General features: G+C 38.3%; 1 protein-coding gene across 4 annotated transcripts; it reads left to right on the top strand.

The window, feature by feature from the left end:
- The first annotated feature begins 582 nt into the window (after positions 1-582).
- On the top strand, positions 583-9,843 carry LOC137104150 (uncharacterized). Of its 4 annotated transcripts, XR_010911642.1 has the most exons (6): positions 583-3,499; positions 5,136-5,271; positions 6,572-6,784; positions 6,903-7,974; positions 8,140-8,308; positions 8,510-9,843. XR_010911642.1 is itself a non-coding variant. In XM_067485034.1 (5 exons), the coding sequence occupies exons 3-5, from the start codon at positions 6,574-6,576 to the stop codon at positions 8,180-8,182; spliced, it is 1,326 nt and encodes a 441-aa protein (XP_067341135.1). In that variant the 5' UTR covers positions 583-3,499; positions 5,136-5,271; positions 6,572-6,573; the 3' UTR covers positions 8,183-9,843. The 4 variants fall into 4 exon arrangements, 3 of the variants coding, with proteins under 3 accessions (XP_067341135.1, XP_067341133.1, XP_067341134.1); XM_067485034.1 differs by having other exon boundaries at positions 8,140-9,843; XM_067485032.1 differs by lacking the exon at positions 8,140-8,308.
- The last annotated feature ends 3,758 nt before the right edge of the window (positions 9,844-13,601 follow it).

A 13,601-nucleotide genomic window follows, 5' to 3' on the forward strand; every position in this document is an offset into this window, starting at 1 on the left:
AGAAACTGCATTACATTATACAAAATCATGTGCTATACTTTACAGTTAAGAATGTGAAAAATTACAGTAGAATTATGTAAATAGATTGGATTGCATAAGTAATTGGAACTAATACATTTTGAAACATTTAAGTGTCTCGTTGGTTACAATGGGCAGCACGGTGGTGGAGTGGTTGGTTCTGCCGCCTCACAGCTAGAAGGTTGCAGGTTCGCATCCCAGGCAAACCATGGCCTTTCTGTGTGCATGTGTGGATTTCCTCTACGTACTGTGATTTCCTTCTCTAAATCTACCAGGACAAAGAACAGTCCCACAGTAGACCATAATCCGACTCCAGTGTTTGATGTTGTGCGTTTTAATGATGACCGGTAGACAACATAATTCAGTTCAACTGTATTTATATAGCGCCAATTCACAACAAAGTCATCTCAAGGCACTTTACAGGATAAAGTCAAGACTATAAAGATGTACAGAGAGAACCCAACAACTCCCCCTTGAGCAAGCCCTTGGCAACAGTGGAGAGGAAAAACTCCCTTTAACGAAAGAAACCTCCAGCAGAACCAGGCTCAGGGTGAGCAGCCATCTGCCTTGACTGGTTGGGGTGAGTGGAAAGTGAAGAGAGAAGAATAGAGCAACAAAAAGCAACAACAAAACATTAGGCAGGTTGGTAGTCAGTCTACTGGTTAGCCAGTAGCTGCACGCTGGAAAACACACAACTTCAAAGCCCGGGGACACCTGCAAAGAGGCACAGAGATAGGGGGACAGAGAAGGACAAAGACAACTATGGGAGAAAACACACAAAGTTAATGTCATACAGTAGTGACAATTGTAGAGTAAGAGGAGAGGAGAGAGGGACAAGAGGAGGAAAGAAGCTAAGTGCATTGGGGGGTGGGTCCCCCAGCAGTCTAAGCCTATAGCAGCATAACAATGACTAACTATAAGCTTTATCAAAGAGGAAGGTTTTGAGCCCCAAATCAGAACTGGGAGCTGGGAGCTGGGAGCTGGTTCCACAGGAGAGGAGCTTGATAGCTAAAGGCTCTGTCTCCCATTCTACCTTTGGAAATTCTGGGAACAACAAGTAGGCCTGCATTCTGAGATCAAAGTGGTCTACTGGGACGATATGGTAAATGGTAAATAGTCACTTATATAGTGCTTTTATCCAAAGCGCTTTACAATATAGCTTCCCATTCACACACACACACACACACACACACACACACACACACACACACACACACACCAATGGCGGTGGCTGCCATGCAAGGTGCTCACCTGACCCACCACTTGGGGTTCAGTGTCTTGCCCAAGGACACTTCGACTTGGAGCGGGGATTAAACCACTGACCCTGTGGTCAATGGTCAATTGCCTTACCAACTGAGCTACAGCCACCCCCATGGTGCTATGAGGTCCATTCAGAGCTTTATATGTAAGAAGCAGGGTTTTAAATTTTATTCTAAATTTAATGGGAAGCCAATGGAGAGAAGCTAGTGAAGGTGAAATATGATGTCTTGCTAGTTCCAGTCAGCACTCTTGCTGCAGCATTTTGGATTAATTGCAGGCTCTTTAGGGAGTTACTGGGGCATCCTGAAAGTAGGGCCTTACAGTAGTCCAACCCAGAAGTAACAAATGCATTGACCAGTTTTTCGGCATCACTTTGAGACAGGATGCTCCTAATTTTGGCAATGTTCAGTAGGTGGAAGAAGGCTTTTCTAGAGATTTGTTTAATATGTGAGTTAAAGGACAGATCCTGATCAAAAATAAATCCAAGGTTCCTTGCAGTAGTACTGGAGGCCAGACTTATGCCATCTAGAGTAACAATATGGTTGAACAGCATATTTCTGAGGTTTTAGGCCCAAATACTATGACTTCAGTTTTGTCTGAGTTTAGAAGTAAACAATTGTGGGACATCCAGGCCTTTATGTCTTATAGGCATGAAGCTGTATTAACTGATTATTTTCATCTGGTTCCATAGATAAATATAGCTGGGCATCATCAGCATAGCAGTGGAAATTTATGGAGTGTTTTCTAACAATGTTGCCTAAAAGAGATATATAAAGTAAAAAGTATTGGTCCTAACACAGAGCCTTGTGGAACTCCATAGCTAACCTTTGTGTACATGGAGGATTCATCATTAACATGGACAAATTGAAATCTATCAGATAGATAAGATTTAAACCAACCAACATAAAACATGTTATTATAGTTAGAAAGTATGTGTTTGACTTGTCACTGTATGTAGTGTTTCGGTTGTATGCAATCTGTAGCAGCTATAGCTCAGTTTGTAAGGCAGCCGTCCACGACCACAGGGTCAGTGTTTCGATTCCCCTCAAACGGCCATTTAACTAAACCATACCCTGAAGTTTTACTGCCTAGACTTAGCCAGTATTGTTTCTTAGCATAACCTTACCCTAAGGTTGTTTTTTCTAACCATAACACAGTTTTGTGTGTATATAAAGTCTCTGTCGTGACATGAAATGGTGGGACTCATGAAGTGTCCTTTAGTTATGCCTATCTTAGCTATCATTGGACAAGAGGCAGGGTACACCCTGAACAGGTCTCCAGTCTGTCTCAAGGCCTACACAGATAGACATACAACCATTCACACTCACATTAAATCCTACGGGCAATTTAGAATCACCAATTAATCTAATGTGCATACCTTTGAACTCTGGGAGGAAACTGAGATACCTGGAGGATACAGCTGGCTGTGGCTTTAGACCAAAGGCCTTCTAGCTGTGAGGCAACAGTGCTAAAGATTTCACCGCTGTGCTACCCAAAGATATGCCTCCCCTTACATTAATCTGAACCCAGTAACATTTACAATTAGTTAATGTGAAATGTCTCAGTGAAGAAAAAGACTATGTGACAAAAATGGGAAATCTATGCTGACACTGCAACCTAAAGTAAAAATGTTGATATACAGTAAAGTGTGTTATGCTTATGATTAAGTGACATATGCTGTTAATTTTTGGCTCATAACAACAGAATAAATTAGTACCAATAACAAGAAAAACTGTATATCCAAAAAACATAAAATTATTTTTTTATAATAAGAAAAGCAGCTTATGCCATTATAATGAGATATTTCAATTTAATGGATGTTCTGAAACACTGAGATAATTTTCATGACTTAACAACAAACTGATCATAAAATGTTTAAGGTGACAATGTTATACTTATGTTCTATACAGTAGCTGTTAATTTGTTTTACATTTTTCATGATAAAATTAAAATTTTCTTAAGTTAAATGATTATGGCTATTTTAAATGTAACAGTAATCGTTTTCAATTTTGTGACATTCCCGCAAAAATAAACGTTCTCGTCTCAAGTTGAGCTAGTCTCGTCAAATCACAGAGCAGCAGCGTGTTTTTCCGTTCTCTCATTGGACTATTTGATTATCGCGGGAGCAGCGATCTATGGGCGAAGTGCGCGCTCAGTCTGTCGCTGCATGGATTTGTCTGTACGGGAGGACGTGGAGAATCACGAGCTATAGCATTGTCTGGTAAGCTAAACATTTATTTTCTTTAAGCTTGAAATAAATGACCTTATTTCAGCAAAATGCTAGCTTATGGTTTTGAGCGAGGGTTTATTTTGTAGTTTAGAATAAGGCTCACTGACTGGGTCTGTCTAATTAGTGGACGCATGAACTTGGACTGTTTTTTTTGGCAGCATTATTTGAGGGTGAAAATGTTCTAGGGTGAAAACGGACGGTTGTTAGTGGTAGTTTGATTAAAAATGAGTAAAATTATCTGCCGTTTTTGCAACAAAACACTACAGACTTTGAGGGGTTATGTGCTGCATTGTAGAGTTCATAGGACCGAACCCCATTGTTTTTTCACATGTGTCGGCACAGACTGCAAGCGGACATTTTGTTCTTACGCAGCTTTTAAAGCTCATTTCTATCGAGTTCACAATGTGCCTGCTCCCTCTGGTACTGCTAAAGCAGTTGTTACAGATTTCAAATGTGCATTTTCGCTGTGTGCGCACCAATTTCAAACAGTGAAAGAACTGATATCCCACTTAAAGGAGCATATAGTGGAGGGACGAGTTGTGTCGTGTCCAGTAGCAGGTTGTAAAAATACGTTCACCGTGAAATCTTCATTCACTGCACATATGTCCAGGAAGCATAAAGCATGTTCTATAGAAAGCATAAGTGACATCTACAAGGAAGCTATTTCTGTTGTCACTACATGTGAAGATGTTTCCCAGAGCTTAAATGATGTAACAACAAATGAAAGCACTGATTTGCCAGAGAATTTCAGTGCGACCTTTCTTAGGAATATATGTTTGTTTTATCTAAAACTGCAAGGGCAGCACCTTCTTCCAGCCTCAACAATACAGACGATTGTTGAAGAGATGCAAAATCTGCATGAGATGGGACAGGATTACACTTTAACTAAGCTACATTTACTTTTAAAAAATGACATGGGTCTAACAGATGATGCTGTTGCTAAAATTATTGATTGTGTAAAGGATTCAGATCTCTTCTCTGTCTGTCATCAGGGGCCGCTGAGAACAACATATACAAGAGCTCAGACATTCAAAAAGATGTTCAAATACATTGGGCCTAAAAAAGTCATGTTAGGAACAGATGAAAATATGACGCAAAAGTTTGCTTACTACATACCAGTGAGAGAAACGTTAAAAAGCTTATTAGAATCAGAATTCTGGAAGAATTTGTCCCAACAGTTTTGTGAAACAGACTCAGAGGATTTTTGTGACATTAGTGATGGCCAAAACTTTAAGACCAACAAGTTCTTCACAGAAAATCCAGGATGCCTAAAACTAATTCTATACCAGGATGCCTTTGAAATTGTGAATCCCCTCGGCTCTGCTAAGAAGAAGCACAAGGTTGTTGCAGTCTATCTTTCTGTGGCAAATTTACCTACTCATATGCGGTCAAATACTGATTACATGTCTCTTGTACTACTTTGTGGAGAGAATGACCTAAAACAATTTGGAAGTGCTAAGATTTTCTCTGACATGTTGGTAGATTTAAAAGAGTTGGAGGACAATGGGATAACTATAGGTGATGAAACAATCAAAGGGGCTCTGTATTGTATTGCTGGTGACAATTTGGGTTCTCATAGCATCGGTGGATTTACTGAAAACTTTAGTAATTCTCAGTACTTTTGCAGATACTGTGAAATCACACGAAGTGAATTTCAAAGTGATGATCCAAATGTATGTGGCCCACAGCGTACTCCTGAGAATTATAATTCTGCTGTTGGTGATCTACAAATCAATGACGTCCAGAACAGCAAAGGCATAAAGGTAAACTCAGTTTTCAATGTTCTGAAATCATTCCATGTTTGCCAGCCTGGCCTCCCACCTTGTTTAGGTCATGACATTTTTGAAGGTGTCCTATCCTATGATGTTGCACTATACCTGAAGTACTTTATTAAGAAAAAGAAATGGCTTACATATTCGCTTTTGAACCGGCGCATGAAGCAGTTTAAGTACAAAGGATCTGATGCTCTCACAAAGCCATGTGCTGTCAACTCTGAAGCATCCAAGCTTTCAGGTCAGGCCGTTCAAAATTGGAATTTGTTAAGGTTGCTGCCTGTATTAATTGGTGACAAAGTGCAAAATCCAGAAGATGATGTGTGGCAGTTAACTCTCCAACTTAAAGATATTGTTGATATGATTTGTGCACAAAAGATTTCAGTGGCACAGGTAGCTTATCTTGAAATTATAGTCCAGGAATATTTGGAATCAAGGAAGTATTTATTTCCTGAGAGTCCACTAAAACCAAAACACCATTTCTTGCGCCACTATCCGGCCCTAATTTTGAAATTTGGTCCCTTGATTCGATTGTGGACGATGCGTTTTGAAAGTAAACACAGCTACTTCAAGAGGTGTGCCAGACATCTCAAAAACTTTAAAAACCTTTGCTCAACTTTATCTGAAAGACATCAGATGTTTCAGGCATATCTTTTAGCTGGATCAGGATGCAGCCAGCTTCTGCAAGTCAAAGACAGTTGTACCTTTTACCCCAACCTTTACAGTGATGCAATTAAAAAAGCAGTAAGAGAGTTTGACTTTTCAGGACACAATACTAGCGTTTCCACAGAAATACAGTATAAAGGCACATTGTATAAAAAGGGGGATTTCCTTGTGTCAAAAAATGAGGAATCCATGGAATTTGGTGAGCTGCTTATTATTTTAATTAAAAACGATGAAGCTGTCTACTTGCTAATGGATATACACAAAGCTGACTATCATTCTGAATACCATTTGTACTCGGTGACAAAACAGAGTACAAGGACGCAATGTCTTAACATTAATGACTTGGTAGATTTTTATCCATTACCATCATACGTTCTGAACAGCCACCAAGTCATTCCACTGAAACACAGTGTGTTATCAAAATAAATGTGATCTTTGCCATTGTAGTGGAGAAACCGTAGTATTGCACATATATAAAGTGACAGCAGTTATTTTTTTCTTCCTCTAGATGTACAGAGATTAAAAGTGAAAAGAAGAGGCTTCTCTCATCTGTAGAAATGTCTTAATTTATTTTGTCTTCTTTCATTTGTAATCTTGAAAATCTGTCATACTTCTTTGATTCCAGAAATGACTGACTTGGAGCAAACATTTCTACCCACCGCCATCACTGAGGTCATGCCTGACCTCCCGGATGCAGTGAAAGATATTCTTGAAGAAACCTTACAGTCCCTTGGGGTCGAGACGTATGATGATTTTTCATTTATTGAGGAAGCCGATTTGCTGTCGGCATTGAGGCCAATTCAAGCTCGCAAATTCCTTGCTGCTTGGAAGCTGAAATGTAAGCAAAGTATTGCAGTACAGAAGGCATTCAATGGCCAAAATAGTCTTTGTAAAAGATTGAGAAATATAAAAATATTAACATGTGTCACTGAAACCTTTTTCTGTGTGCTTTGCAGGCCAGACACCGGAAACTATTAGCTCATCTGTCCATGCCTCGCCAGTACCTGTAACATCCTTGCAGTCTCCTTCACCCAGAAGTTCTTCCTCAGCCTCTTCCAACAGCAGCCAAAGTCCAGGTGTAGACTGGATGGATACTTTTATAATACCATGGGATAAGTTCCCAGAAGAACTGATGCAATCATTGGAGAGAGGGAAAAGACCAAGCCCTAAAATGAGAAGGGAGATGGTCCGGATTTTGGTTCGCGAGATGATGCAAGTAAGTTCTTGCATAAGTAAAAGGAATACTACTGAAATTGCCAAAAAGATTGTGGCTAAATATCCAAATTCTCTGCAAGATGTTATAGAGGGAGATGTGATTGGCCCAGGGTATCACTCTCTAGTCAAGCAAATGCAAAATAGGATAGAGAATGTGAGGCGGCCTACGACCCCAAAAATAAGAAAACGAAGGCATCGCACTGATGATTCTGACACAGACGAAGTCCCTCCGGAGCAAAGAGCCGCAATTCAAGACACTTATGGATGCATTAATTGGGATTTAAAATTCCTGCCCCGTGGAGAGACTCTAGAGAGTCAGCAGGAAAAGAAAGAAAAACTGAAGAAGATGGATCAGCAAGCAGATGCAAATGCGGAAGAGGTCAAATGTCTGATGAAACTGACTTTTTACACACAGCGTAAACAGGTCAACCAGGGGACAAATATAAAACACCTTCAGGAAGAGTGGCCATTTTGGTTCAAGGAACTTGGCATGGCAGTCCACTTCAAGGAACTCACTGGTATTGGACTTAAAGAAACGTTCATACGGAATGTTGATTTGAAGGGGAAACGACTCCTGAACTACATGAATACGGTTTGTGTGAACAAAAGCAAAAGGTTTCTACAGGATGTAACAAAGTTTAAAGTGCTGAGAGGACAGATGAGTGGTTGCTCTGAAGACATTAAAGAGATAATGCTGCTCCTGCTGTCCTACTTTGATGAGAAGGAAGATGTCATGTTCTGCTATGTGGATGGCGTATGCCTGGCTGGGGAAGTACAGATGGATCAAGTTCAATTGACTCCCACCATTGTTGTGTGTGTTAAGTAAACATTGTTTTTCTTACATTTCTCTATGCTTTACTTTTAATTTTTTTTGAAAATGTTTAAGTCCAAATTGTTTCATGAAACATTTCAGGAACATTGTCCCATCGTAATTTTTATTTAATTGTGTGTTTTTATTTGCTTGCTTTTGCTTTTTAGGACAATCCTGCTTTTCCTCAAGACGTTTTATGCTGAGTGTTGATCGAAACATTGTGCATGACAATATAACCTGCATGGTTTCTGCCATTTGCATGATGTTTGGGAGCTATTATTGCTTTAACATCCATTACCCATCACAGCTGGCATCAACCCTGGAGTTTTTGCAGAGGTGTGTCTTTTAGATGGGCTTTATCCAACATACTCACATTACTGAACTTAAAGTAGCTACTCCGACCTGTTGTTGGGGGACTTGTCATTTTACCTTTCACTGTTTTGTGTCTCTAAAATATTAGCTAGAATAAAAAAAATTATGGTGCGTGTGGTTCCCATCAATAGTAATACATTTTTTCTTTTTCTTCTCTTTTCCAAGGTGTTTTTTTTCCATCAACCCAGAGAAGGGTACTAAAGTGGAGAAGACCAGCACATCTCGTCTTCATGTGAACCCCAGAGTGCTTACCTTGATTCAAGAACTTTCAGACCATGAGTGGCGTGATGTTTGAATATGGACTGAACTCAGTAGAATTTATGGCACATAATGATGCCCTACATGGAGTTTAGAGGTTAGTTTCACCTCATTATCTGCTTAGTTCTTCAAGCTCAAGAAACAGAAATTTTTAACTCCATTGTTACTGAGTTTTAATATTGTTGTATTAAATTTTTTTTTTATGTCTCTTCTTCATTTTGAAGACTTGTTTAAAGATGTTTTAGTTAAGGAAATGCAATCCTTAAGGGAGGAAAAATAATAGTTAGAATAACTTGGAATAACAAAAGTTAAAAATGTATTTGTCCCTATGACATTTTTTGAGTAAAGCCTCCCCCACTTTTTTCCCAACTTTGGTATTTCAGTTCAAAAAGCAGGATTGTAAATGTATCACATTCTTTGTTTTTTAGATTTGTAAAGTACATATCACAAATACATATGCTGAGAATTAACTTGAATGAAAATGATTAACTGTTTTGAGATGAATAAATTCTTGGAATGGCAAGTTTTTTTATTTCTTTTTTCTTTTTGTACAATACCTCCATGCTTGATCTGTATTGCATAGGTTATATTAAGATTTCCTCTGCAAGTCAAATATAACAGGACAATCCATTTTAAATAAAATGATCGAACTTGCATGTAATGTATGTAGAGAAACTATTTTGGACAGAGCAATGATCCTAGTGGTCTTTAGTTTTTGAGATTGATACTGAAAATTATTCAGAACGGGATTTTATGCCTTTAAACTGCTCAATACATTTTGTAAAAAATTACAGTATTTAGATGTTGCTTTTTCTGTAAAACTCTTGTCATTAATACTGGAAAAGACACTACAATCCACACAACATTTGATTAAAATTTGCAGAAAAATTCCGTTAAAAGAGCCTTATAAAGAGGATTTTACAGTTAAATTGTGTTGCGTGTTTGGTATTTTTCAATAAAATAAAATGGGATTTAATGCAAAATAAGCGACAACTCTATGTAAATATTACTGAAATAATCTGTAGTTTTTACAGCATTGTCATGTTAACACAGCAGATAGGAGCCGTTATATTTACAGATTTAAAATGTAAATTTTTTGTAGAATTTCAACAGTTTTAAACTGTAAAATATACATTTTTTTCCTGTAAAGATGTTAACAGTGATCCTGTTTTTTTTACAGAATTATTCTGGCAACCACAGCTGCCAGTTTTTTTCCGTAAAAACAACAGTTTTTTTTTTACAGTGTACTTAAAAAAAAAAAAACCTACAAAAACCATTTCTGAGATTTTTCTGAGATTTGACTGGAATGCAAAACCTTCTCGTGCTTAACAGTGAAGAATCTGAGCTAAGATTTTTAATTGAAAGAGTCCTGACCCAACCCTGGTGCAAGGAAAAATGATAACCAGGGTTGCAAGAGTATGAGCTTTTCACAGTATAGTAACAATCTCAGAAAATATCAAGGTATCATAGTATACAGTATCACAGATTGAGAAACTATCCAAATTCTTAATGTAATGAATGTACTAATAAACCACACTTTTGAAGAATACTTTGTTACAAGGAATGGTCCTTAATTGAAAATGTTAGCTTAAAAAAGTATTTCGCATGTTTCGCATGTTTGATTTGGCATGTGTTTTACGTCGGATGCCCTTCCTGCCACAACCCTCTGCATTTATCCAGACTTGGGACTGGCACAAGAAGACACTGGCTTGTGCCCCCTTGCGGTTGCATTTAAAAAATATATATATATTTATTATTACAAAATATATTAAGAGTACTGAATGCAAAATGTCATGGTCATGGTGGCTGCTTGTTGCAGAAATAATATTGCAGCAACCACAAGTGACAAAAATGCAGAGTGGAGGTGGAGCTCTTTAAATAATTTGGTATCCAACTGCAACTAACAATTATTTTCATTATGGAATAATTTGCTGATTATTTTTTTTCATTATTCAAAGTATTGCTTCTAGTGCCACTAGTGCTCTATTTACTTTACAGATGTCTGTGACAGCCAAGCTGATTGTGTCCTTGCCTTGAAACTCACACACACAGTTAATAACAACACTATTAAACAAGATGCTTTTAACATTAATTGGCTCTTGTATTAGGAATCGTCATCAGAAAAAAGTAAGCAGCATCAAAAGCTGTAAAATAAATGTAGTGGAGTAAACGTAAAAGACCGAAATTGAAATACTTCAGTAAAGTACAAGTAGCTGTCATAAAATTGTCCTGAAGTTACTTCCACCTCTGTAAACAAACTTATGTCGGCCACAATGTGGAAAATTATTTTGGTGCTTCGACATTACAGTACAGTAAGTCAAACACACACAGGGCTCCGGGGTTGACATAAAAAACTTTATTTGCATTTAGGGAGGGTTTTCATGTTTGATATGTTTCTTCATGTGGCAGCCGTGGCCTGATAACTCAACAAGGTTGAGCATCAGCCTGGGATGTAGCTCAGGATCAAACCGCATCCTACCCACCAGGTGTGTCCTCCCCAAAATAACTGCAGGCACCCCCCTGTGGCAGCCTACTGCTCCCCGGAGGAAGATGGCTTAAATGCAGAGACTGAATTTCACTGTAATGTGTATGTGAAAGATGTATTTGTGCTCAATGATAACCAGTAAAAATCCTGTTGGATTCTGTTTTATTCTTTGCCTTAATTGCTTGATATCTATCCTTGAGGACTACCCACTGCTGATTATAAGGGAAATTAGTGATGTCACACTAACTTCTCTGCTTTTTCCTCAGCTTCGTGCTCAGTTTTTGCCAGTAGTGGTAATAAGTATTCAGCTCGGCAGACATTTTCTTAGCTCTGGTGATTCTCTAGTTACCTACTCTTACAGATTAGATACATCTGAATTAGCATTCCAATTATTTTATGGTGCGTGTGCGATGAAGATTTAGTGGAAAGTTGAGCTAATTTGTAGATGTCAGGACACTGCAGCTGGTGATGCTTTCAAGCTCTGTGTAGCTGTTTAAGAAGAGGGTTACAATGAAAGAATACTCACAGGTATATCCAGAATCTTCATCAAACCATCCAGACACAAAAGAAAAAAATAATTTTTAGGAAAGAGTCTATGAAAATTGTGGAAAATCTTCTATTATTCGGTGTGAGCGTTGTCAAACATTTACATTCATGTTCATCAGTGAAATAGTTTTTCTCAAAGTGTTTTTGGTAAATGTGTTTTCCATAAAGTGATTTTCAGCTCAGGGCCACTGTATTCCCCTGTTCTGTCTACAAATCCCATGTCAGTACAGCTTTTTCAAGATCATTTACTTCCTACTAATGCAAGCCTGAAAGCAGATTTACACTAAGAACAAGAGGATAATTAGTTTTATTTGATTTTCATAATTGTAGTCTACAAATACACCAGAAACAACAATAAACGTATACTGCTGGTAACTATGATCTTAGTAGTGTCAGACTTTGCTGGTCAAGTACAGATTTGACAAACCAGCAGTTGAACCAGCAGTTTCCCAACACTCAGGAAGCTGCTGTACATGATGAAAGGAAATGTTTCTAAGGTCAAACTTTATAGTTTCACTATGTAAATGTTGGACAATGCATGGGATAAGTTCTAACAGCTTTTGACTGGCGCTTACCAGTTCCATGCAGATTAGAATAACGTAATTGCAGAGCCTGCAGGGTGTTGATACACAGCTGCAGCGACCATGAATCTAGCTTTAGTAAGGCACCAAAGCAGTGGCTATTTCCTAAAAAGCTAAGAATAGTGGATTAGAATAGTGCAAACGCAGTTAGGTTAGGTTTAGACACAAAGACATGTCAATTAGGTTTAGACACAAAATAATCATGGTTCAGTTTGGTGGAAAAAATATCAGCGTTTGGCTTAAAATCACTGCTTTCTAAATGTTTGATGTGTAACATTCTTGTGGTCACAATAACAGCAGAAAGTTAAATCTCTTGTGGGAAAGTCTTCTAATTTGTTGACCCTAACCACCTTCAAGATTTTCCGATTCTACATATTACATCACCTGTGATCCAAATTCATCATGTAGCACTGGCAGCAGTTTTAAGTGAGGCTCACTCCGAGTCACAGAATTCTAGGTCTTTCTTCCTAATAATTGTCATTTCATATTGACGACTACCCAAAGCACTGGACAAAATGTGGCAGAATGCAGGAGAGCATGGAGTGTGAGAGGTTTATATAATGATGGACCCGAGAAGGGACGGCGAGGGAAAACGTGAGTACAAATATAGACTTTATTACTGGTCACAACGCAAAGAGAAAACAGAAAAACGTCTGAGCGGAGGACAGTAATAGCCTAATGCTAAGAGGGTAAGCTAAGCAACTAATCTGAATATAAGTACAAAAAACAGTAAACGTTATAGGACAGGACTAGTAATCAAAAAGGCTGCAAGTGATCGAGATTGGAAAACAGAAGAAATGTAAGAGAGAGCAGAACGTGAATGTGAATAGAATAGAACCACAGGATATGGATAGTAAACTAAGAAAAAGAATGCCAATACTGCAAGGTAAGGAAAACAAGACAAATCAGAATAAAACAGGAACGAGTAGAGAAAACTCAATGTGAGAAAAAAAAAAAAAAAGAAATCTAATGGACTAATAGGGAGAGCATCAGGGCAGAGATTAACGAAAACCTATGGGGAGGGACTAGGAGCCAGTATAACAATGATCACTGAAAGCGTGTTAAACACAGAATAAAAAGGGCCTGATGAACTAAGGAGGGTGCGCATATACCCAGGAACCCAGGCAAGATGCAGATAATAATTAATTGTGTGCAGCTACAGTACAAGCAGAAGAAACAGAGTCCAAATAACAGGAGTCAGGCCCAAAAATAATGTCAGGAGTCTAAACAGGTGGAAAACAATGAGAAAGCTTGCTGTCCAGGAGCATAGGAAGGCAATCTGGCAGGGAGCAATGGGGAGAGCTGGGTTTAAATAGATAGATGTCTGCGGGTAAAAAGAAATCTGCATTAATGCGTTGTTTAAAGTGAGCAGAATTATTATAGGTAG

Source organism: Channa argus, chromosome 18 (assembly GCF_033026475.1).
Source record: "Channa argus isolate prfri chromosome 18, Channa argus male v1.0, whole genome shotgun sequence".
Classification (NCBI taxonomy): Eukaryota; Metazoa; Chordata; class Actinopteri; order Anabantiformes; family Channidae; genus Channa; species Channa argus.

What these genes read in the sequence shown, in the direction of transcription:
- LOC137104150 (XM_067485032.1), top strand. Translation starts at nt 6,574, where the DNA reads ATGACTGACTTGGAGCAAACATTTCTACCCACCGCCATCACTGAGGTC. An exon ending in TGCTGCTTGGAAGCTGAAAT is followed by an intron (nt 6,785 to 6,902) that starts GTAAGCAAAGTA and finishes TGTGCTTTGCAG; the next exon opens with GCCAGACACCGGAAACTATT. An exon ending in TTGACTCCCACCATTGTTGT is followed by an intron (nt 7,975 to 8,509) that starts GTGTGTTAAGTA and finishes CTCTTTTCCAAG; the next exon opens with GTGTTTTTTTTCCATCAACC.